The sequence below is a fragment of the Truncatella angustata genome (genome assembly GCF_020726525.1).
Source record: "Truncatella angustata strain MPI-SDFR-AT-0073 chromosome Unknown BKA67scaffold_12, whole genome shotgun sequence".
NCBI lineage: Eukaryota > Fungi > Ascomycota > Sordariomycetes > Amphisphaeriales > Sporocadaceae > Truncatella > Truncatella angustata.
Genome location: NW_025763392.1, coordinates 161,992 through 186,398, shown reverse-complemented (window position 1 = coordinate 186,398; position 24,407 = coordinate 161,992). Strand labels below are relative to the sequence as shown.

General features: G+C 50.5%; 5 protein-coding genes across 5 annotated transcripts; 4 read left to right on the top strand and 1 right to left on the bottom strand.

The window, feature by feature from the left end:
* Positions 1 to 22: 22 nt before the first annotated feature.
* Positions 23 to 2,731, top strand: BKA67DRAFT_696734 (hint-domain-containing protein; the record flags this gene model as incomplete). The annotated part of the gene is made up of 4 exons (XM_046109355.1): positions 23 to 751; positions 811 to 1,004; positions 1,063 to 1,225; positions 1,274 to 2,731. Exons 1-4 carry the CDS (start codon positions 341 to 343, stop codon positions 2,729 to 2,731), a joined length of 2,226 nt encoding a protein of 741 aa, XP_045951482.1. The 5' UTR covers positions 23 to 340.
* A 1,170-nt stretch (positions 2,732 to 3,901) lies between these two features.
* Positions 3,902 to 8,552, top strand: BKA67DRAFT_125840 (uncharacterized protein). The gene is made up of 6 exons (XM_046094972.1): positions 3,902 to 5,465; positions 5,628 to 5,828; positions 5,919 to 6,206; positions 6,380 to 6,753; positions 6,868 to 7,950; positions 8,026 to 8,552. The coding sequence occupies exons 1-6, from the start codon at positions 3,995 to 3,997 to the stop codon at positions 8,110 to 8,112; spliced, it is 3,504 nt and encodes a 1,167-aa protein (XP_045951481.1). The 5' UTR covers positions 3,902 to 3,994; the 3' UTR covers positions 8,113 to 8,552.
* A 7,801-nt stretch (positions 8,553 to 16,353) lies between these two features.
* Positions 16,354 to 20,098, top strand: BKA67DRAFT_595918 (uncharacterized protein; the record flags this gene model as incomplete). The annotated part of the gene is made up of 2 exons (XM_046105233.1): positions 16,354 to 19,883; positions 20,068 to 20,098. 2 exons carry the CDS (start codon positions 16,354 to 16,356, stop codon positions 20,096 to 20,098), a joined length of 3,561 nt encoding a protein of 1,186 aa, XP_045951480.1.
* Positions 20,099 to 20,573: 475 nt separating this feature from the next.
* Positions 20,574 to 21,374, bottom strand: BKA67DRAFT_541957 (uncharacterized protein; the record flags this gene model as incomplete). Its single annotated transcript, XM_046101022.1, has 2 exons — positions 20,574 to 21,245; positions 21,321 to 21,374. The coding sequence occupies 2 exons, from the start codon at positions 21,372 to 21,374 to the stop codon at positions 20,574 to 20,576; spliced, it is 726 nt and encodes a 241-aa protein (XP_045951479.1).
* Positions 21,375 to 22,548: 1,174 nt separating this feature from the next.
* BKA67DRAFT_527631 (general substrate transporter) lies at positions 22,549 to 24,123 on the top strand (the record flags this gene model as incomplete). The annotated part of the gene is made up of 1 exon (XM_046098880.1): positions 22,549 to 24,123. The coding sequence occupies one exon, from the start codon at positions 22,549 to 22,551 to the stop codon at positions 24,121 to 24,123; it is 1,575 nt and encodes a 524-aa protein (XP_045951478.1).
* Between the last annotated feature and the right edge of the window lie 284 nt (positions 24,124 to 24,407).

Sequence of the window (24,407 nt, the reverse complement as noted above, 5' to 3'; positions counted from 1 at the left end):
ATAACTTTGTCAACTTCAATAATCCACTACATGCCTCTCGGCCTTTGAGCTAGTCTCGTGTTGATTTCACGGTTTCGATCTTGACACTTGACTGGCAGATCGCGACCGACCTAATTTAACACTGCCATCAAACTAAGAAAAGAACTACTTACTGCTATCTTTAAGCTAAACATATCAGCCACAGCGAGTAGAAGGACTTTATTGCCGAGGGTGGCGATCTTCAGGACATAAATAATGCATCAGAGCCTTGTCGAATCGTTTCTTTGAGAAACAATACTGACGGGACATGTTAGAGGGCCGCCTAATCAACCAATACTCCTGCCCAATATAAACAACAATCATGGTTCTACATCGGCAAATACGGCCCGAATGGTGGCACAACTTCAACAGCAGGAATAACACTCAGTCCTCATCACAACATAGCACGGCGACATTGGTATGCCAAGAGCCACAAGTATCTATACACCCATTGGCCACACAAGAAGGTGTTCTCATCAAAGTCGAACCTCCGTACCGTCCATCAAACGATGACCTCTCCCATGTACCCTGCGACATTGTCCTTGTAATCGATGTAAGCTGGAGCATGAGTGACGTCGCACCAGTGATTGGCCGCGACGACGAGGGTATGGTGACCAGGGAGCATACTGGGTACTCTGTCTTGGACATCACCAAACATGCGGCTCTTACAGTGCTGGAGACACTGGACGCGGGAGACAGATTAGCGGTGGTTACTTTCAGTACCAGCGCAAAAGTGCGTATCCTTCGTAATTGCAAACTTCGTTTCACGCGTGTGTTGACTTAGTACTTCAGGTTGTGCGAAAACTACAACCTATGGATCCAGTTAATAAAAAGGCGACCGAAAAGTGTATACGGGGTCTAAAAGTGGAGAGCGCAACGAATCTTTGGCAAGGTATCGTGAAAGGAATTGAACAATTCAGGGACTCAAAGAATACGGGTCGAGTGCCTGCAGTCTTGGTCCTCACAGATGGACAGCCTAATCTTCAGTGAGTATTAACACTGGCTGATATCGGAATGTGCTTTGGTCTCATGTGAGATGCATAGAGACCCTCTTCAAGGCTATGTTGCCGCTATTCGGAATATGGCACCTTTGCCCGCCACTGTTCATACATTCGGCTTTGGTAACGACATCAAATCTGGACTCCTAAAATCTATCGCTGAGATCGGGGGTGGAAGTTATTCCTTCATCCCTGATGCAGGAATGGTTGTAAGACATACTCTTTTCCCGACACATCTCATCCGCTCACAGGAATAGGGGACCGTCTTCGTAAATGCAGTGGCTCATCTCCAGTCCACATTCGCTAATCGCTGTACCCTAACGTTGACTTTTCCCGAGAGTCTTCGCTTGAAACAGACTGGCGGGGAGATCGTCGCATGCAAGCAATTTATGCTCATTGATGCTCACGACCCCGGAGTTACCATGAATGTTGGTGAAAAATCCCACGTCTACTCTCGCGGACTCGAGGCCTGTGAAATGACCATTCCGCTCGGCAACTTGCAATATGGCCAATCTCGGGATATATACATTCGCAGCGACGCTCAGAATTGGTCTTCTCAAGACGCTGAAAAGCCGAGCATCGATGCGACGTTGAACTACTCGCTCATGCACAACATTCAATACACTATTTCAGCCAGGCAAGATGCTCTTTCGTTTACTTCCCTTCCAAGTTCCGATCTTGCATATCATCGAAGTCGAGCAATGGTCTGTGAGTACCTCTCCTCTTTCTTTCCTCTACAAGGAAATGGCGAACACAGCATGCCCTTTGTTACACCTGCTTCGACATCCGCCATCAGAACAAAATTCGAAGATCTCCTCGCGAGAATTCCAGCCAAGGACTTTAGCGATTCACGCAACAAGTCTATCATGCAAGATATACTCGGTCAGATTAAGCTGGCTGTTTATGACGACACTTACCTCAAGACTTGGGCGCCACATTACTTCCTCAGCTTGTGGGATGCGCATGCGAAACAAGTTCGCAATACGTTCAAGGACCCAGGCGTGCAGATGTACGACCTCAATAGCCCATTGTTCACAAAGTGCCAGGAGGATTTGACTCGCGCCTTTGACATCGCTGTTGAAGCGCCAGAACCAAGTTTAAGGAGGCAGGCCGATGAGAAGTATAGCAGCGGGCGAGCCAACGTCTCGATGTCGTCTTATAATAATTGCGACCAACCCTGCTTTTCTGCTTCCACATTGGCCACTCTTGCCGATGGCAGTGAAATCCCTGCCAGCCAGTTGCGCAAAGGCATGGCGGTCCAAACACCGTGTGGCAACCGAAATATCGTTGCCGTACTAAAAACCAGAGTGCAAAGAGTTACGCTGTGCAGGACCCAGAATCTGTTGGTCACGCCGTGGCATCCTGTGATGGATGATGATGCGTCATGGACATTTCCTGCTAGGATTGCGAAAACAGCCGTCAGGTACTCAGGGGCGATTTATTCAATTCTGCTCGAGCCAGACTCCAATCCCCAGGCACACGCAATTCGAGTAGGTGGGGTTTGGGCAGTAACTCTAGGTCATGGGATCATCGGCGGTGAAGATGTTAGAGCGCATGCATTTCTGGGTGACTACTCCAAGGTCTCCAAAGCTCTGTCAATCGTCGGTGTTACGCCAGAGGGTATGGCTGTGGCCTCAGGTGTTAGGCGCGAGAGGCGTAGTGGGAGATTAAACGGGTTCAGGGGGCAGACAAGTGATCAGATCGGCGATTGTTGAGTTACGAGCCAACAGCATGGCTGTGCCTAGACTCAAATGCCGGTGGTGGCATTCTGGCAACAGGAAGAAATTGGATTTATCAACAGACAAGCAAATTGAAACAAGATGCCCAGTGTATGTGATTGAGCAACATCGCGGCGTATTCATAGATGAATATCATGCTGCAGTGAAGACCAGACCAGAGACATCGGAGCTTTTATTCCCTGTCCCCAACTTAACTTTAGACACGGCCCTAAACTACGGATCCCTAAGTGGTCTGATCTTCAAGGTGTCGGTCGGGTTTGCGGCAGCGCTTGAAAGTGGAACTGCCTGCTTAGTACTTACTTAACCTATGTTGTAACCCAACACTTGCGGCCTATCCCTGAGTGCCTATTTCTGAAGCAACTGCACGCGGGAGATCGTCAATTGTCTAAGGCTAGAACATCGGAATTTGCAATATCCACCATGGCAGTCTTGACGTGCAGTAATAAGGTAATGAATGATAGGACAATTTCGATTGCCAGTTCCAGGGACACGAAACCCACCATACAGCGGACTCGGTGACTGAGTTTCCGACACAATTTCTAATAGTGACGTTAGAGTTCGTTCTCAGGAGCAATGACTCGACTTGATTGAGGGGGCCGCGGGAGAAGCCCTCCAGCTCAACGATTGGCTCCCAAGCTTGTCTGCTCTCCTGCCAGGTGGCACCTCAGAGCCTGAGAGCTTCTCCTTCAAATCTTCTGGCTCCGTGACTTTCTGGCAGGTGGGTTCTCTTGAAACGCTGTTGAGTAATGCCACATGGGTGTCGCACACACGCTTGTCGGTGCCACTGGAAACACGCTAAGCAATCTCACCAGGCCCAAGATCTAGACCCAAGGTTAGAGCTGTGGGTGGGACATGCGAGAACTTCGAGATCGACGTTGCCTGCATCTTCAATTGCATCACAAAGCTGTGTCGAAATCCCCGGAGAACAGAAGGTGGCTCAAACTTGACGAGTCCTTGGTTATTATTTGCATTGTCTTATGTGGATCCATACCGTTAGATTGGTATTGGCCATCTGGTTTATCCTTAGGATCCTGCACCGGCGAGGCTTTCTGACACCATCTAGGTCGAGTCTTGTACAACAACGTCTACCTATCACTCGCCATCTTTCGGCACTTCTCCGCCCAAGTCTTTGCTTCTCATCACAACAGATAAACTCTCAGGCCAAAAGCCGGGCACCTTTGATGATTCGGTAAATTCTGACGCCTCCGACTCCTGGGTCGAAGTGTCCTGAGTTGCCCAATGCTACCAGAATGTGCCGGCGCCGGGCATCTCAAGGCAAATGATTTTCATACTGAAGCCACAATGGCGGTGGCACAACGAGTTAATCTAGACTGGTTGCGGGATCCGCCACCAACGAATCTAACACCATATCAGAAATACATTCGCGATGTGGACTGGAGCTGCACAACGGCAGGGCCCATAGCAACGTGGTCGCGAGAGCTCAAGCAAATGGTCCGCTTCCTTGTGGCCGATAAGGAACCACGTATATTGTACTGGGGCTTGTCACGCACTGTCATCTACAATGAGGCCTACATACCTCTTGTCGGGGCTAAGCATCCGTATATGCAAGGGAAGAACGCGTCGGACGTATTCCCCGAATTCTGGGCGTTCTTTGAAAATCTTATTACACGGCAGCAGTCTACGGGGGAATGCTTAAGTGGAGATGCCGAAATGTTACTCATGGAACGACATGGATTTCTCGAGGAAACCTACTTTGACTGGAAACTGGTGCCGGTTATTGGCGACGATGGGGAGGTCAAAGGGTCTTTGGGCTGTCCTTCGGACAAAACTTGGGATATTATCGCAGCGCGGAGGAGGGACTGTGTCAAACACGTCGCACGACAGATCGGCAGGACTACCAGCCTCAAACATCTTTGGGCTGCCACTTTGGATGGGCTGAGTATCAACGAAAAGGATACGCCCTTTGCTCTTCTATACACCGTGAAGGAGCAAATGAGTCTTACAGGGCCACCTTCTCGGCCTAACTACACCTGTCGTTTAGAGGGGTCCATAGGTGTTTCTTCCGATCATGCCGTGGCGAAAGAATACCTCGACGCACAATACGACCTTGATGGGTTTGCGCCTAAGGTTCTCGCAGCTATCACGGCCGATGAGATGCTCGTGCTCAAGGCCGACGACCCGCAGGTAAATTCTTTGTTGAACGGTATCAGCTGGAAAGGACATGGACTACCGAGCCACGAACTTGTTATCGTCCCCCTCAAGGCCGATGATGAGATAGCTGCATTCTTCATCATCGGATTAAACCCCTACCGAAGATACAATAAGCTGTATCAAGATTTTCTGCGTTCTTTAGCCGATGTCATGGGGCCTCAAATATCGAAGCTCATTCTTGCCGAGGAGGTCCAGCGCCGGGCTGAAATCGCAAGAAAAGCCGAATCGGATTTTGCTCAGAGTGAATTGAGATTCGCCAGGTTCGCGGAGCGCTCAACATTTGGACTTGCGGTTGCTGGCCGTGATAAACATATCACTTATGCCAACGAGGCTTGGTATAGCTTTGTCGGGATGGACCCTGCCCGTTCGGACTACGGTGGGTGGTTAGAGACTGTCCACGATGAAGATATACCACTTGTGCTTGAATGGTGGGAAAGGGTTTTGGTCGACAAAAAAGGAGGCCAGTTTCAATATCGATCAAAGGTACCTTTTCGCCAAGGAAATATGTACTCAGAGCATCGGACTGCTCTGTGTGCTAGTGAGTTATGTCCCAATTGTAACCTATTCGTTTTCAAGGCGGAGATCCTGTGTGACAGCCAGACTGTGTTATCCACTACCGGCACTGTCAATCTGGCCGTGGCGGAGCTCTAACTCACACACATGCTCAAGGAGCTGCTCGCTAACCTCATCGATTTTATAGTATACCCTGACCTCAATGAGGTTCAGATAGTCGAAAGTGTTATGGCATTTATAATAGATATATCAGAACTGAAGTGGGTAGAGGAGCAGCTAAAAATCCGGACCAAGGCTCTGGAAGAATCAGAGTACAAATGGAAGCACTATGCAGAGCACTGCCCGTTGGGTATTGTACGGACGGATGGTGAAGGTCACGTTCTTTACGGTAAGCCGTCGTTAGGGATCTGAATGCCTTCGAGGCAGCTTCGAGTTCTTGTAGCAGTGTTCAGATTGGTGACTAAACTCATTGAATTAGGCAACGATGCATGGCATGCATACTACGGCTTCACTAGGGGCAAGGTCCCGGGCGCACAACCATGGCTTCCTTACGTCGACGAGGGCTGCCTCGAGGCATGGGCAAAAGTCTTTCGAAGTTTACAAACTGAGCCTGGCGCGAAAACTCACGAGCTCAAGCTGAAAAACCAGGTTTATACTGTCCAGGAAGGAGATCATGTTATCCAAAATGGCGTATACATTTTGATAACCGGCTTTTCGGAATTCAAGGCGGACGGCACATGCGATTACATCGACTTTTGGGTTACTGGTGGTAGGTGAAAATCCTTCCCGGGGCTACGCCTTCAGAGTATCAGTACTAATTATTTAACAGAGTGCTTTACCTCATGTTGACTACCGGCTCCCAAGATTGACTCCGCCCCGATCCCATATCTGCTCCACCTGATTCTAAACATTAAACATGAACGTACTGACTATTCGCAGACATAAGCGCTCAAAAGATGGCAGCCAAAATCCTAGCTGACAAGATGCATGAAGCAATCCGTCTCAAGACACACCAGGAACGGTTCATCGACATGATTAGCCATGAGATTCGAAACCCATTATCAGCGGTCTTACATTGCGGTGAAGAGGTTATTGGCGCCATGAAGACATGCCTGGACAACATCCAGCCACTCGTGCCTCAGAAATGTGATGGGCGCACCATGCTTGTACAACAGATGGAGAATGCCCTCGAAGCTGCTAACACCATCATGTATTGTGTGCAGCATCAAAAGCAAATAGTCGACGATGTCCTTACCCTGTCAAAGCTCGACGCAGACCTTTTGGTGGTGTCCCCGGTGCCAGTTCATGCAATGGTAAGTTGCACTCAGGCATTGTTTCTCATAGCTACGAATGCGTGATGGCTACGCATGCTCTCCGCAACGCTCTAGAAGTATTCTACAAGTCCACGATCGCTGACATTCAAGCAGAGTCTTGTGAAAACTGCTCTTAAGGTGTTCCACCCGGAGCTGAAAATGACCGACATCACCCTCTCTGTCATCGAGGACGATTCATTACTAGAGCAGCGTATAGGGTGGGTGCTACTTGACCCCAATCGCTTCCTGCAGATTGTCATCAATCTCGTCACCAATGCGATCAAATTCACTCGCACAGCCCGGACTAGAAAGATAAATATTGTAGTATCCGCGTCACGAGTACGACCCACAGGTGCTGTACTGGGAGTACATTATGTCCCTCGACGATATGAGCCAGCAACGCCAACAAGTCCTTCCGGCGACTTAGCTGGAGAATTCAGTGTTTCGGAGGAGGTCTTCCTGTCATTCCAAGTCACAGATACCGGCAAGGGTCTTTCCCCAGATGAAGAGGCTCTCTTGTTTAATCGCTTTGCACAAGCCTCTCCAAAAACTCACATCGAGTACGGCGGGTCAGGCCTTGGTCTCTTCATCTCTCGCCAGATCACCGAGATGCTGGACGGTGAGATTGGAATGAGTAGCAGTGGTGTAGGCAGTACCTTTGCGTTTTATGTCAAGACACAGAAGGCCATACCGCCACGGCGGCCTTCCGTGAGTATTGAGCCAATATTAGAGCTCACTAGGACTCTAAGTTTGAACAGCTCGGCCTCGCCAATGGTGGTGCCACCATCGCCTAACGATGAAGCAGCTGGGACCATAGACGTAACCCTTGTGACTCCTCCGGATCCTGACGCCAAGCTCGTAAGCTCGGTTGAGCGGCATGTTTTGGTCGTGGAGGATAATCTAGTGAACCAGAAAGTTCTCTGCAAGATGCTACGAAACAGAAACTTCATTGTCAAAGCCGCCAACCACGGTCAAGAGGCACTCGAAGCAATTCGTAAGTTACAGGAGATAAGTGAAGGCAGAACGTTCGATGTTGTCCTCTGTGACATAGAGATGCCGGTGATGGATGGAATCGATTTTACAAAGGAGGTTCGGTCACAAGAGTCAACGGGTCAGATGCAGGGGCACGTGCCTATTGTTGGTGTCACGGCCAACGTACGAAGCCAGCAGGTCAGCGCAGCCATTGAGGCCGGCATGGTAAGTCCTCCCTAAGATCCCCCCCGGGGGCTGATTCTGTTTTGTGTTCCAAAGTAGCGACTAATGCATGCATAGGACGGTGTGACTACCAAGCCGTACCGCATCGACGAATTGATAGCACATATCAACCGCGTTTGCTCACTATTGGCAGCGGTGACCTGATTGCAAAGCATAGAGCGAAGACTCGGGCTGCAAATACAGATATCCGGGTTCAGTGAGGAGAATGGAACCATTGTCAGAACAGAAGCTTTGTCGTTTTGGACAAGGTCGTATGCGGAACACTGTATATTGTACGGTGACTCTTTCTGGTATTATATAGGACATCAGAGCAATTCCTTCCACAGCAACGACACAATCAAATAGTATGCTTATCGCCCTATCGGATGGATGCGGGTACCCATAAAGCTTTGATTTGTGTCTGCCTTATGGTGCTTCAGAACTCAGCAGAGAACCTATGATCGCACAGGATGGAGAGCAAAGGCCACGACCACGTTCGGTACTCAGTGTCTAGATTTTTGAGATTTAGCACAGTGAATATTCATGTGTGGAGGGAACGGTGTATGGATGTTCACATGTAAATATTTCATTTCAGAAGCATTTTCAAGTCCGTCACTTAGGCACCGTTCCTACCTGAAAAAAAAGTGAAAGGAAAAAAAGGGAGAAATACGTCTGAATGAGCAAGAATCAGGTCATATACTACCACAGATGTACTCATCAGCAACATAATCATCCAAGGTCGATGACACTTATGCGACTGCCGTATCTAGTGTTTCGGCATCTCAAGGCAATTTGATACATGATCATGATCATGTTTAAGAAGTAATCAACTTAGCATGTCGAGGCGAGCTTACACAACAAGGCTGCTTCTTTGTTGGGATCAACAACCTGACTTAGAACGCTGGTCAATCAAGGAACACGACTGCTTTCGCACGGCATGTAGGAATGTCAAACTACGCCTTTCGATGAATCCCCTCGGCAGTTACACATCTCCGAGGAAAGAGCCACGTGAGTCTAACACGGAGCGCTTCGTGATTGTACAAAGCCGCTCTGGACTTGAAAAGCAACGACAGCATCGGATATTTGACGTCGTTGCCTTGTTTTTAGATATGTTGGGTCAAAGCGTCAGTCAGGTTTAACCACAGAACGGGGACCTCGTCTTCGAGGGGTCTTCTAACGGTGATGGAAAAACAAAATCGATTTCAAAACGCCGCTCGAGCGCGTCCAGGGAAGGTTCCGGACAGCAAGGCGCCCCTCATGTGCGGGTTCGGGCCCCCATGAACAATGGCGCCCGGGAAAATATGATCAAGGTTCGGGCCTCTCGAAAATAGGGAGATGGACGACGCCCGAGCCGATATCTTGTTCTTCCCGACGTTGGCGAGAGGTCGCTTGTCATTCACTAGCGGTTTTGTTTTTCTTTTCCTTTTTATGGGTTGATACGCGGGTTCAGCCATCTGCTCCGGACGGAAAATACATAAGGTGGGTTTGATGGGCTGACACGGGCGAGGTTGTCACTTCTTGAATGACTGATTGACAGACGCTTGTTGTGGTTTATTGTTGTTGTCTCGGTACGGCGACGTTTTTTATTTTATTATTAAAAAACTTTTTACCGAACTCTTTTGTCAATGCTGTACCGATGTAAGACATTGTGCCGACCTGTTCACGAGAGTCCGCACAATATAAAAGAAAAAGGTTGAACTCGAAAGGACACTGCAACCACAACCCTTCCGAAGCTCTGAGTTCTGGCCACTTCAGCGGCACTGAACAGTATAATTTCCATATACTTACTCTACGTCATCGCTTCTCCCGTGACCCAACCGCAGCTAAGCATCCTCGGCGTCGCTTTTCCGGGCATGTTAATTTGTTTCGCGGTAAGATTACAGGCTTCAGGGTTAGCTGGCATGCCGGGCCGCATGCCAAATATAATAACAACAATGTGCGGTCAATGTCCCTTCTCAATGATTAATCGCTTCTTTGGTCGCAATACAAAGGCTACATAACCACAGAATACACCCAGGCTCTGGCTCCAACGCAACTTTAACTTTGAGGAACGTTCGTTTACATTAGCAGCACTCGCGCCCGTTGTGCTGCAGTGTGCATGAGACTGTGGCGTTCGACTACTCGATCCAGGGTGTTAATTCGTAGAGCGATTAGACCGCTACCCCGCGATCTGTTGACCGTTGACAATTCTTTCGGCCTACCAAAATGAAGTGAGCAGAAAGGCGACGACGCGTGACGCGACACGATATCAATGCCGGAGTGCGCTCTTATCTCGAAGCGACTTCTGCTTTCAGGTATCCGCGCCGGTTAGACCAATATCCCCGCATCCCTCTTCCTATTCGTGATGCATTTACGAAAATAGTGACCGATGCTCGTTGTTGCCACGTTTGTTCACGTTGTAATTTGTCGCATGAAATGTTATTACAGACAGGTTCACTAAAGATCGGCGACGAACGGACCATCAGGTAATGAGAAATCAAGTCAGACTGCGTGTTGCTTGCTCATCGATGACGATGATAAACCTCCGCCCCTCCGAGAAGATCCATGGGTTTGAATTAAAAACAAATTGTTTGCACAACCTTGGTCGCTGATAGTCCCCGGGAACCAGGGCCAGGTCGCGATCGAGTCATTATCAACTGCGGAGAGGCCCCATTCTGATTGAAACGACGGACCAAACTTGTCGAGGTCGAGGCCGCGGGTCGCTAGGACAGCATGCAGAGCAGTATAACGGCCATGGCATTTTTATCCGCACTAGCCTAGCTGCAAGGCAACCAAGAAAGTTGGCATTTGACACGCGTTGGCGATAACTCTAATATAGAGCTTAATACCGACGGCGAAATTGCGCGGCTGTCATTGTCTTGTCACACAACCGGCACATACATAGTAGTTCATCGGTAATGGAGAAGCGAACGGATCGTCCCAGAAAAGGAAGCTGGACCGCAGGATGGGAACTTGTTAATGAAGAGCTTGCCTCACTCTCACTCATGAAGCATTTTGGTGTGCGAAATGGAAATGCTTCCCTCTAAGCTCATCTCCGTAAGTGACAGGGGGAGGGGTGTGTCAACGGCGAATCAATTCCCAACTCTCTGGGCTTTGAATCGATCTGACGATTCCAGGCTAATCGGCAAGGTTCAGGGAACGCGAAGGAAGCACCACCCCACGGGCACTCGCTATCGGTTCCACCATCCCTTGATCATCTTTTATGCAGACACTTCTGCCAACAGAAGAGCCCAGAAGCATCGCTTAGGGAGAGAGGGTGTGCTGAAGATATGCAGAATCCTTGGAAAGTTGGCTGTGATAATGCGGCGAGCCGCGAGGACGCTCGCATCTTCCCGCATATGCAGGTTTAAGGTGCAAACGGTGAAATAATCCATGCGCTTGCTATGAGAGGGCCACTGGAATGTGGTGCCGAGCGCTGTTCGACTTTGAAGCCGTTGGCCTCGTCCGATCATCTGTGACATCTCATGTTTTTTGACCAACATAAACAGAGCATGTGCTTGGTGGGATTTTTAGAAAAGCACTAGCCAGCCGCGATGCAATGTACTTTGCGGAAGCGGTAGCAGAAGCCATTTAGTAAGAACTAATTTCCTACTGCGCTGCCGGTAGAGTATTCAAGGTTTCAGTAGTCAGGAAAGATGAGAGCTGCATGCGGATCGCGTGATGTGGCTCACACAAAGGTTGGGCCATGTGCTGTTGAAATTAGAGATTGCTGAGCCACCACGCTTGGAAAGCTTCATTGCGGAAACAAGACGCGCATCGGAACAAGAAGACGTGATGCTGGACTAATACTGTATAGGCCATAACGCGCAGTAAGGTTTCCAGCACGAGTGAACTAGATTGAGGAATAACCGTAAGATGACGAGTTCCGGCGGTCGTGATGAGTTTGTTTACTTTCAGCATGATGAAGCTGTCGTGCACCAAATTGCTCGATAGAGCACTGTCTGAAATCAGTGGCTCCTGTCGAGAAGCCTGGATAGCGGGTCTATGAACTAAGTCAACGTGGACGGACCTGCACTAGAACAGACTTGGGATGAACGAATTCTGACTATGCAAGGCGCCGGTGCTGCGCGGGTTGTTTTGCTTAGACGCGACGAATGTTTTATAAATGCAGCCTTACAAACTCAAGCTTGCGAGCTGTGTAATTATGATTGCAGCGATAGCTTTCAATGGTTGAATAACTCTCAGAGGGTACAGGGCTGTCGTCGACGATCTCAGTGAGGAGTTTCCCGGTAGTGCAAGTTGCCAGGGACCTGGGTAACTACCTATGTATGTGGAAATCTGTACTGTTTGCTGTTTGTGCCCAGTCGTTTCAAGCCCTCCGCAACATTTCTTCGCAAGTCTGTCGTCATTCTTAATGAGGCGGTATCAACCTGAGACTGCAGTGGCACATCGCAAAATCCTCTCCATCTATTATAAGAAGATAGATGATGTTCCTCATCCAACGGGCACGGAGGACAATTTAACAAAATTTAGCATACGAGAATCAATTGCCGCGTCATTATGCGCCCGCCTGTTAGAAGATAGATAGAGTCTACCCAGGTCGGCACGAGAAGCAGCGACATGTGCTCGTGATCGAATTGACTTGCTATGCTGGGCACATTGGCTTTGATTAAGACCTGATCAGTTTCATCCGAGGAATTTTAATTTTTAATTTTTAATCTTTTCCTTTTTTTTCCCACTGAGCGGGGTCCCTGTTTCCGCCATTCAGGGGCAAGGGTAGGAACTGGCCGAATTAATTGGACGAGTATGGTCAAGCGTCAGGAACAGTGATCCCATTCGTTCGCGGAAGCACAGAAAGACCCCTGAAGAGCGAAGAAGCACAACGTGCATGGATCATCCTGCAGGCGCCTCGCGTGGTGGGCAACGGGGAGGGGTTGCGAGTCCCGTCAAGGTAGCTTGTCCGTCTGTCTCGCGAAGACGGCACTGTGCTGCACCCGTACAGTAGACAGTTGATAAGTTACGTTGTCGAACCTTTCACTCTCATATGTTACAAGCTGAGTTTGCAAACACGGATTTGCGATTGCTTTGGTCAGCTATGCAGTGGAATCGTGATTGATAAACAACCAGAAGATGCTGCCCGGGTTGTTTATGGTTATTGTTGTGTTTCAAACAGGTGAGACATTCACTTAGTCCCTGACATTGGGCTTGGGCCCAATGTTTAAGCCAACGCCAGAAACTTGGTTGGCAATGACACGCCGCATGCTTCCAAGACATCCTCTTTCCCGTGTGTTTCGCCCACGAAATAGATATATGAGCTCATGTAAACATGGCGCGCGAAGTGTTTGTTTGCACATGACCGTGCTGATTGTGAGTCGTGGTCTTTTGGCTCAAGATGGATCAATGTGGGGATTGGGACGGCTGAGTGCAGTGGTGGCTTTGTCGCTAAAGCCGGGGACTAGACTAAGCACACACCAGCCCGCTGATCGGTTGCAGTTCGAGAGGTTTACCGTCAATGTGGTATACTGTAGTAGCAGTATCGTCCAGAACCCCGAGATTTGACGGATCTGATGGGTTTGATGGCGGGATCTATTGTTTCGTAGAAAGGCGAAAGAGAAATTGACCGGTGAAACTCAAAAAGGCCATTGGTTATAGCGGTTCTGCTGTAAGTTGTTAGCCCAGCTTGCCAAACCCAGGCGAGGAACCAGGGTAGACAGGCCGAGAAAGGCCAAATGTATTATCGTGAGCCTGTGATCGTCGCGTCTATTCTGTATTGGGAATTCCGAAGAGAAAAGGCCTGCAAATGCCGTAGACGGTTACGGCAGAGTAATTAGCCCTACCGTCGTCGAATATTCTATTTCGCAGATCTTCCATCTCAGCTGGGCCAGCTAGTCATGAGTGTGCAATTACTGTGTGGATGCGAGAGATTGTTCGGTATCTGCACAACCATAGTCACCCGTAGGCAGAGCCCATAGTGGTTCGTTGCGAATGTCATTGGCACGGCTTGTATCACCACTCAAGTCGTGTTTCCTTTTTTCGTCGCATGGGTGTAAGTCTGCCTCAGACCGCGTGGCGACGGCTTTCTTGGGGGGTCTGGAGCTTTAGCTGGAAGCAGCACAAAGGGCACGAGGGCACCACCGGTAAAGGAAACGTTAGATGGATAGGGGAGCCCCGCTGGCGGGTTCCCCCCAAAGTTTTCGTCCAATGTTCACGAACACCAGAAGTGCAGGAAAGGTCCAAGCATCTATCGTGGGTCAATAGTTCTCGAATCGGTGAATGCTCAAGGTGCATGGACATGCTTGAAATGTGGGCTCTGTTGTCGACACGCCCTCACAAGCTTGCTGGATCTGGCAAGAACCAAAAGAACAACTCCCGGCATAGAGAGAGTTGTGTCAGGGTAGTAACCTAGTATTGTATTGTGTCGACCGCACTGCACCTGCTGCCAGACCACTGTGTCTCGACTATTCCTGCGTTCCTGCGTGCGTTCCTGCATAGTCCTGTAATTCGCCAGGAGATGGAATTGCTTACGCGACTCTAAATGGGGGGCGCTCAAGCTGTGGGCGCCGCCCCGCATTAGAGCAACAACGCCTGGCTCAGAAAATAAATTGGAATAAGAATGAAAAATATAAACAAAGATGAACAAGAAAATAAAAAGCAAAAAGCCTATGGAGAAGGAGGCTGACGTCTCAGGTTGCTCGGCTCATATGACTGTAACATGTATGCACGTAGTTTATGAGCTTATTACGATGCTTCCAAACGGTTGCGCCACAAAACTGTCAAGCCTTCACAAGTCCATTTCAAATCTACGCTCCTGCATGCAAGTCTGACATGGTAGACTAATTGACAGCGTTGGTCAGCACACTCACGGCACTTTGTTTCGTAGGGCGTACACGTACAAGAAAGACAACCAAATTTCGGAGCGTGTGCTGTGCAACCAGGAAATCCAAGTCCCCGTCCCTGATACTCCGTACTCATCCGTGACACTGGCACTGGCTACTTCTCTCGGTGCAAGTACGGATTGTGTGTGGATTGCGGATTGCGGATTACGGATTACTAGGCAGGGTTGCAGATTGCTTCGGACACGCCCCTCACCCCAACCCGCTCCCAAGCCTACCAGGATCTCATTTCCACACGCACGGTTTGCCCGTTTCTTCGTCGAACCAAAAGCGTCAGTCAGCACTCCAGTCTCTCCTGATAGCTTACAGTAGCTTTGGACGAGCATCTCTCCTCTTTTTTTTCTCCCTCTCCCTCTTCATCCGATTGCGAACTCACCACAGTCACTCCTTACAGCAAAATTGTTTTGGTATTGCGACCGCCCGCCGGGACGACAAGCCAAGCTTCGACACGTCTCTTCCACACTACTCGGCACCCAAAGTATCAACAAACAAAACCACCCGAGCAATACAAGTCCAAGTCCAAGTCACATCAGGTGGGCCGTCGGGAATAGGGAAGGCAGCCCAAGTTGGGAACAGGTACAGAAAGGCTCCCTCAGCTCTGGCATTCGGCCACACCAGACATCCATTCATTCACACAACAAACACCGCATGATCATCTTCATTCCAAAGGCCAACCCCGGACCTCTGGAGCCAAGCGGGTCTCGATCCAGCAATAGAGCTTGTGCTGTCAGCAGCCTGTTCTGCAGCAAACCCCCATTGATTGATGCTTGTATAACCGTGAGAGCTGCATCTCGTACCCGAAACCTTGCCTTCGGTGTGACACCTGCTCTTCAGCACCCGAGACGTTCATTACGAGTTGAATTTTTTCGTTTCCGACAGCATTGAACTGTTGTTTCCCCGCCTGCTCACTGTCATCTCACTCTCGCTTTCACTTTCACTCCGCCTGAAGTGTGTGATCGTCCGCAGCCCCCGTTACCAACCCGGTGCCTTTTCTTGCTCCAAACCCGGTGTTCTTATTTGGTGAAACACACCCGACACAATCTGCTTCTAGTCAGGTACGTTTGTCCAATGGCAATCCTGCATTGATTCTTTATTTTCCCAATACTACGCTCTGCTATGCCTGCAATTTGTTTCCCATCGATGCTGAGATCCCCCCAACTTGAATACCGATCCATCCCACTGTATTTGGAGCTAGCGATACAATGCATAGTCTTAAGCACTTATACTTGCACTCACACATACACAACCATATCATTGGTAACGCCGCTGACATTTTCTTTGTAGAGACAGAGAGCCCCGACCATTCGTTTGTTGCTCGTTGGTCACGGTGAATCCGTCGAAATTCCAACGCCAGTCGCCCTGGACTACTATAATCTTTCGGGAAAACGTGTACTGATTCGGCATTGCCATTCTTACGACTCGAGCGGTCGCAGTGGCTTTTGAATGGCCTCCGTCCGCCAGACTTGAACAGCCCGAATACTCACAAGTGCACTATCTATCTGCGGATCAGATCTGTGGCAGTAGTCCTCACGCATCAGTCAGCACGTTCCGCGCCCCACTCGTCAACTACAAAATGAATCGCTTCAAGACCAAGAAGAAGGCCAAGGACGATACGCCCGTCGGTCGTCCTTCCCAGGAATCGGAGTCGTTCGGTTTCTTCAGGAGAGGAAAGAAGAGCCAGGAGGAGCAGAAGCCTGAAATTGACCTGGCAACCGCCCTTCCGTCGACTGACGACTTCCGAACCAGCTTGCTCATGAACGGCCTATCAGCACGATTTTCCATGCTGCGAGAACAGGATGATCCTAACACGAAAATTGGTAAAGCCAGCGATGACAGCGTCTTGTTTCCCACCAAACGACAATCCCGCCTTGGAGAGTTTAGCGGGTTTGGCTTGACTGATATTTCCGAGGTTGAGTCCATCAAGGCCCCTTTCGCACGAAATGACTCGTATGCTTCTGATGCGGATTCCATCAACGGAAGTGTTATGAGCAGATCCAAGCCAATTGAGGGTAACAACCTGTTTGGTGGAAGACAGAAGGTATATAAACTTGCTGCTGGCTCAGCGTCGACGAAAAGTGTCGGCGGTGGAATGAGTGGTCGAGTGCTTTACGACGATGACGTTGCCCTCTCAGCCTTCCAGAAATGGCGCAAGGAAGAAAAGGACCGTAACACGGTAGAGGGAGAGCTTGATGATAACTCGAGGCGACCGTCACTGGAAGAGCCCGAGGCTCGACCAGAGTCACCATTTTCGAGCGGTTATAACCGAAAGCGTGAAACTTCGTCAACCACATCGTCAATAACACGCAACTCGACGGCAGCCACATCCGTCACTTCTCAGCAGCCCGCTTCGTCATCCAAGGACTGGCCCATCAGCTCTACAACTCCATCTTCGAACAGCTCGACACCTGCCCCTGAGAGAAATTTCACGAGGACCAGGCGTCTGTACGAAACAGGCCTGAACAACGACTTGCAAGAGCAACAGACATCGGCGCTCACAAGGATCGACACACTGACGAAACGGCGAGAACTTGGCTCGCGTACCCCTGATTTATCACAAAACTCCCCATCTCCGACGACTGCTGGCTCCGAGCGCTTTGGAGACCGACGCATTCTGGCGAAGGCTAGTGCCCCGAACCTGCGATCGATGAGCCCAGCTTCTCGTGCGTCCTCAGCCACTCCTGATCTCGGAATCCGCGTCCCGAGTATCACTGAAGCCAAGCCGAACTACCTTGGATCGCCACCGCTGAGCCCGCCGATCAGTGAGACGGAGGAACTCTCTGGTCTCTCCATCGGGCCCAACGATCATGGCAAGGCAACTGCTTTAGGTGTCTTCCAGAAGCCTTCGCACGGTTACGACGAGAGCAGATTCGCAGAACGACAACTGCAACTCCAACAAGGACGGGAGACACCCACGCAGCGATTCCGTAATGACTCGAATGCTTCTTTCACGGTTGGTCGATCGCGGTCATCTTCTTCGGCCCACCGTCAGACCTTTGAACCCAAGCTGGAGCCTTTTAAGGCACAGCCACCTTTGACAGAAGAAATTAGCTCCCCAACATTCTTTACCGAGGAGGATGAAGAGTCGCCTGTCATTCCTTCACAATCAACTCTTGGACCTCATCCACCTAGGGCCCATCGCCCCGCAGATAGTGAACATCCTGCCTTCCGCGGACCCGCGATACCGACCCCCCTGTCTATTGCATCAAAGGTCAGTGGCGAGCCATCCCCAATAGTCGAAATGGAGTCAACCTTTTCGCCCGAGACGAAGCCATCACCGCCAGATTCTCCGACTCTTGGCCCGGCCGTGACAGTGTCGAATGGCCTCAGCGGTATGGTTCGACAGCACCTCAGAGCTGACAGCGGGGCTTCTTCCATTTATGGCGGTGCTGCACCAACCACATCTGGTCTGGAGGCAAGATTTCCGTCTGATCCCTACGTTTTCTCGCCCACATCAGATACATGGTCTCCGCGCGAGCCCACAAATGAGTGGACCACGTCATACTATGGTGTCGACTCTGAGTCGAGGACGCGCTCAACTACATTGACCAGCCCTGAGCCCCGCATGCCAGCCGTGCCTCACTCGGAAGATCCAAAGGCAAACGACGAGTTTGCTAGCCAACTTGCAGATGGTGCTCGCAGAATCAGAGAAAGACTCACCACCTATGTGGAGTCTGATAGTCGTCCAAGCTCACCAAATCCTGTTGCAGAGCCCAGAGAATCTTCAGTCGGTCCGGCCCCGGCAAAATCAAACACCCTTGGTCTGCTCAAGTCGAAGTCTAGTAGAACTTCGTTGGCGGAGCGCAACCGTGATCCTGTTGCTCAACTGAAGGCAAAGAAAATGCTGGGAATTTCGGACTCTAGTCCTTCTGTGCTCCAGAGGAAGGCGTCTTTTGAGAACTCTGAAAAACTGAAGCCTGTGCATCGGGAGGACGTCGGAATGGCCAGATCTACAGTTGAGGATTCCGGAGCAGATACGGGTGACGTTCCTGAAGAGCAACACGCTGGAATCCGTGCTTTCAGACAAGCAAGACGTGAGCTGCAGAGAATGAAGGAGGTGGAACTTCAGCAGAGGCACCATACACAGCCACCCCAGACAGCGCTGCCAGAACCGCCAAGCACTCACATGTCACCATCCAGAGATGTCGAGCAAGGTCAGCGACTTCAGGGGCGGGATCAACGGGGTCCACCCATCGCATATCGCCAGCGCCAACTTAGCGAAGATTCATATGCCACAAACTCCCGCTCTGGCTCGCAAGAACCTTCACGAGGTGACCGTGATCGAAGTGGCTCGAACTCTAGTGGCGAACGATCCCAAAGTAGGCCACAAAGCCGCCCACCAATGCGCTTGAGGGATGGCCCTTCTCCCTTAGAGGAGCGCAGCCTTACCCCTAATGCAAGCAATGGCCCAATGGCTCGTTCTCCGGGCCTGCCTGGCACCAACATTCGCCGCTCTCCACACATGCCTCAAGGGTATCCTGGTGCTCCCCCAGTCAGGATGAACCAGTCTAACTTTGTTGCCAACGGGAGCCTTAACGTGCAATACCCTCGTGGATATGAATCAGGCCAGCCGTCTCCGATTTCGCCCATTCCATCTCCGTTTGCAGGTTCGGCTCCTACAACCCCCGGTGGCTTGGCTTCTCCTCAACGGCCGCCAATGGCACCCACTCCGCAGATGAATTCCGACGGCTCCGAAGTTCCCGGTCTAAATGAGGCAATGAAACGGCCAGTCAAGAAGAGGGACATCTCTGAGCCCACCTTCGTCATGTCGACATCGCGAGTGCCGACAATGGAGCTCCCTCCTGAGGCTGCTACCAATAGGTCACGCAGCAACAGCAGATCTCGGTCGAATAGCAAGGCGGAACCATACAATGCTCCGCCGCTGCCGCCGATCAACCCAAGACGTCGTCAAGATAGCTCCAAAACACGAACTATGTTTGGAAGCATGGTTGGCCGCAATGGGGATATGAATGAGTCTGCCAATGCTAGCGCACCAAACCTACCTCTGGGTCATCGCAGTCCTATGCCCAGCCCCGACGAAGGCCGCAGTGGATATCCACTTGGTGGAGAGGAATTCAGGCCAGAACGTCGACCACTCCGGCAAACGTCCGACGATGTTATCAAGCCCGTCGGTCCCATGATGCGCATTCCCACTCACAATGCTTCAGCTTATGGCCCTCCTACATCCAGGATTGTCACGCAGAACAATGGTGACCTTGGCATGGAACTTCCTGGTGGCATGATCTGATACCAATCGCGATCCCACACAGCCTGACTACCAAACTTACAGTTTACCCTACATGAGCGCCATACGGCCTTAACGATACATGAACACATAATCCTTTCGCGTTTGCCATACTGTATACTTTTCTTATATCTTAGTGTCTTCTAATTAACACATCATGGGGTAGCCCTTGCTATGCATGGAGTCTGGAAGGGTCGTGATTCGGGCTGGACTCGGAGTTGTTGGGCATCGGCTTAATACGAGGTGGTTCGCTGGGCGCATTGAAAAAAACATAGGCGAGAGCGCCGGGGATGGTCAAGGAGTTCAATGTCATGGGGTGGTCTTTTCAAGGTCATTTCTGGCGTCATGTTTGATTGGCAAAAAGATACCTACAATGCGGATCATCACATGGTTAGCGGTCTCCTAATTTGGAGAATAAATCTAAAATATAGTGTCGACTATATAGTCAAGAAAATACCTCATATCACTACCTATCAGATCCCGCATCTTCCCGTCCTCCCACTGAAAAATGTACCGATAATTAGCATTTGCTCATTCACTGTATCTGTATACTAACTTGCACCTTCTGCCTTGGTGATGTCTCTCACCATGTTGAATCCACCTCCCCCTTCGCTGGCAGGCCTCTCAACGATTCGAAACCCCACCTTCTCGTAGAACTTGATCACCTTTCCATTCTCTCCACTAATTCCAATCCAGATTCCTTGCCCGTAGTCCTGCCCACTTCCATTGACGCTCTCCACAAACTTGTCGATCAGCTTTCGGCCGAATCCTTTCCCCTGCCACTCGTCCAGCAGATCGATATGCATCGTCGCCCTCCACTTGTCCGTCAGGTCCTCATTACCCTCAAACAGGAGCCACTGCGGGTTGTAGGCCGTTTGCGCCATGGCCACCACATTGACCTTCTGCTGGGTGCCCCTCGGGTCCCCTGGCGCCGTCAGGCCCAGCAGGGAGTCGTCCATGATGGTCCAGGGCTCGCGGGTCTCCAGGTCCGGCGGCGCCGCGACCGTGGGGCTCAGCACGCTGGAGACGTACCGGTCGTACGAAGATGCCAGCGCGAATACGTCGGGACACCCGATGCAGTAGCCCACGGCGGCGCCGTGGCCGTCGTCCAGGATCCAGCAGGTGTCGGGGGAGAGGAAGGTGTACTGGTGGGTCCACAGGTAAGGGGATAGTTTGGCCGCTATGGGCGATGTGGAGAGGGAAGGGGGGAGGGTCGCGCGGCACTGGTGTGTGTATGTGTGTCAGTTCTTGGGAGGGGGGCCCAGGTATGTCAGACATGACAGCAAGGTCGGACGTACAATATGAGCGCACGCATCAAAGTCGGACTCCCTATAGGGGCGGATGAAAGCCATGGCGACTTTCGGGTGTAGGGAGTGTGCACTAGGTGACAAGTTTGCGCTGGATCAGACGTAGCTACAAGAAGTAATATGCGAAGAGTTCAAAATTACACACGCGAAGTATATCTCTGTTGAACTTGAGCCTCACGTGTGCTCGATGCCCGGCGGGATTCCTGCCGATCGATGTGATAGGCAATCGGGGTAGGTAAGCAACCCCCCCACCTTCCCCATTCCGAGCAACGTTACGGGGGCGTGCGCTCCATGTGCGATCGCGGCGCCACGGCGATCTGTGGAGAACGTCAAAAAGGAAAGAAAAGAAAAGGAAATTGGGAAAGACGCAGGGTTGGACTTTCAACCTCATCCATATATCGATGCTTGGCGGATAAAGCTCGTACTGTTGAAACTATTTACGGCATTCTGGTTGACAGCTGAGCGTCCTCAACATTTCCTCCGCCCACCCTGTTTTATGTAGCAGAGGGGATACACAATACCTTATTGAATTAGATATGGTATTGCGTAATCTGGCTTTCTAACATTATGCTGATAATTGGGAGCCGAATCTCCTTCATAAGATCTAAATTGGGCATATTAATGATAGAGTGTGATAGCGTGTCGCGAAGCATGAAGATGGGATATAAATCCACAGATCCGTTGCGCAACCTTCAGTGGGGAATTGGATACTGAGGGGCCGGACAATGTTTGCTCCAGTCCTAGGGGTAGGTATACTCCGGAATGACGGGGGCGCAACTGATCTGACCAATAGCCGAAGAGTAAAGACCCTAAGCCGTTCTTCGACCGTTGATGTCTTTGTCCTAGATTCGATTTAGGTGTCTTAATGAACCATCGAGAGTCAAAATCCTTGTATTTGAAACCCGGGCTTTCCTGTTTGGACAAAGTAATAAGTATCCGCTTGAGAGATCAACCTTTCCGGACCACAAAGGCCCGCCGATGGCTTGGATGAGGAACGCTCGTACCGATATTCGTAACAGCAATCCTGGGGCGCTGACTGCTCCCCACGATCATTCCCCAGATGGTCCCTCCGCAAACATTCCCCGTCCGGAGAAAAGAGGAAGAGTATTGTGGGGGGGGGACGAGATCACTATATGATTAACTATAAACTCGCCATCTTTTAGAGTAAATTTCTTTCTCCGCGATACTCTCCCTTCTTATTATCCAAGTCTACTCATCCATGATGCCCTCGAAGAGTTCGTTTCTCGGCATGAGAGGCCACGCCCTCAGGGCAGCCCAGATAATGTTTGTTGTTGCCCCTAGCTTTACGCTTTTCGGCTATAACCAAGCAGGCGTCGGACCTCTGGCCACTCTACAGAGTTGGGTTCGGGAGTTTCCCATGGTCGATACAGTCAACACAGAAGGGGCACAGGAATCACTAAACTCGACAAAGAAAGGGGCTGTGATCGCTTCGTTTCAGATAGGAGCCCTGATGGGTGCTTTATCTTGTTTGTTTCTTGGCGATTGGCTTGGTAGACGGAAAACAATCTTCATCGCGGCCATCTTGACGGTCATCGGCGAAGTACTACAAGTCGCATCATATAACATCATTCAGTTCGTCGTTGGCCGTGTCGTCCTCGGCATTGGCGTCGGTGAAATCAGTGTTGCTGTCCCTGTGTGGCAAGCAGAATGCTCCTCTGCTGCTCACCGTGGCAGAGATGTTATCACAGCAGGTATTTTCATGTGTCTTGGGTATGCCTTGTGCAACTGGATCGATTTCGGATTCAGCTACATCCCGAATTCGACACTCGAATGGAGACTTCCACTCGCAGTATCTTTAATCCTCTCACTTATGGTTGCGACCTCTGTCTTCTTTCTACCGGAGTCTCCCAGGTGGCTATGCAGGGTTAACCGCGTGAGCAAAGCCACTACCAACCTAGCGGCGTTGAAGGATTTGCCGGAGGATGACGAAGCAATCAAGACCGAGATTGCGCAGATCGAGTCCTCACTTGAAGTCGCCTCGCAACGCAACAATTCACTTATGGAGATGTTCTCAAAACACGACGATGAGCGACTCTTCTACCGTTTCTGTCTCTGTTTCGCCCTGCAGTTCTTCCAGCAGATGTGCGGTGGGAATCTGATATCTGTCTATGCCTCCACGATCTTCCAGGAGAACCTAAAGCTGGGAACCACGCTGTCAAAGATCCTGGCAGCTTGCGCCTTGACCTGGAAGTTCCTCTGCTGCTTTCTCGCCTTCTACGCGATTGATCGTCTCGGTCGCCGAACCGTGTTCATGATCAGCGGTGCTGGCATGTCGCTCTGCATGGCATGCCTTGCCGTCTGCACCAGCTTCCCGTCGGATAACCATTCCGCCTCAATTGCGTCTGCATTCTTCATCTTCCTCTTCAACGCTTTCTATCCATTCGGATTCCTGGGGGGCAACTTTCTGTACTGTACCGAGGTGGCCCCAGTTCGCCTTCGCGTGGCGATGAACTCGGTTTCGACGGCAAACCACTGGCTGTGGAATTTTGTCGTGACTATGGTCACTCCGGTCGCCATCTCCACGATCGGCTTTCGATATTACATCATGTATGCAATAATTTCGGCTTGCATCCCCATCGTGGTGTTCTTCTTCTACCCGGAGACGATGAACAGGAACCTGGAGCTGCTCAACAATGTTTTCAAGGATGCATCGTCTCCATGGCAAATCGTCTCCATGGCTCGGCAGTTGCCCCAGGGTGAGGTCGTCGAGGGGTGTAGCGACTTGAGCGGAAAGCAGAATTTTGAGCAGAAGGAACATGTTGAGAAGGCATGAAATGGGAGTAGGTAGTTATAGCCCTGCTCATAGGCATAATAACAGTTCGGACTGCTACAGAGAATCATGATTTCTTCGACTTAAGCCTTGGGAACAGGAATATTGTTCTATTGACTGCGGATTCCCGTTGCCATAGTCGTTCGTCCATCCTATACGCGATCAGTACGTTTAGCCGACCATTCACCAAGTACTTTATCAACACACTGGTGATTGCTACCCATGTCAACGGATCAATAGATCCTCTAGAACGAGGTGAGAGTTTCCAGATAAGCGACGACGCAAAA

Bases quoted from the DNA above. Each gene is read 5' to 3' on its own strand.
- BKA67DRAFT_125840 (XM_046094972.1), top strand. From the start codon at position 3,995: ATGCTACCAGAATGTGCCGGCGCCGGGCATCTCAAGGCAAATGATTTT. The intron at 5,466-5,627 runs GTGAGTTATGTC...TCGATTTTATAG, and splicing joins TCGGACTGCTCTGTGTGCTA to TATACCCTGACCTCAATGAG. The intron at 7,951-8,025 runs GTAAGTCCTCCC...ATGCATGCATAG, and splicing joins CAGCCATTGAGGCCGGCATG to GACGGTGTGACTACCAAGCC.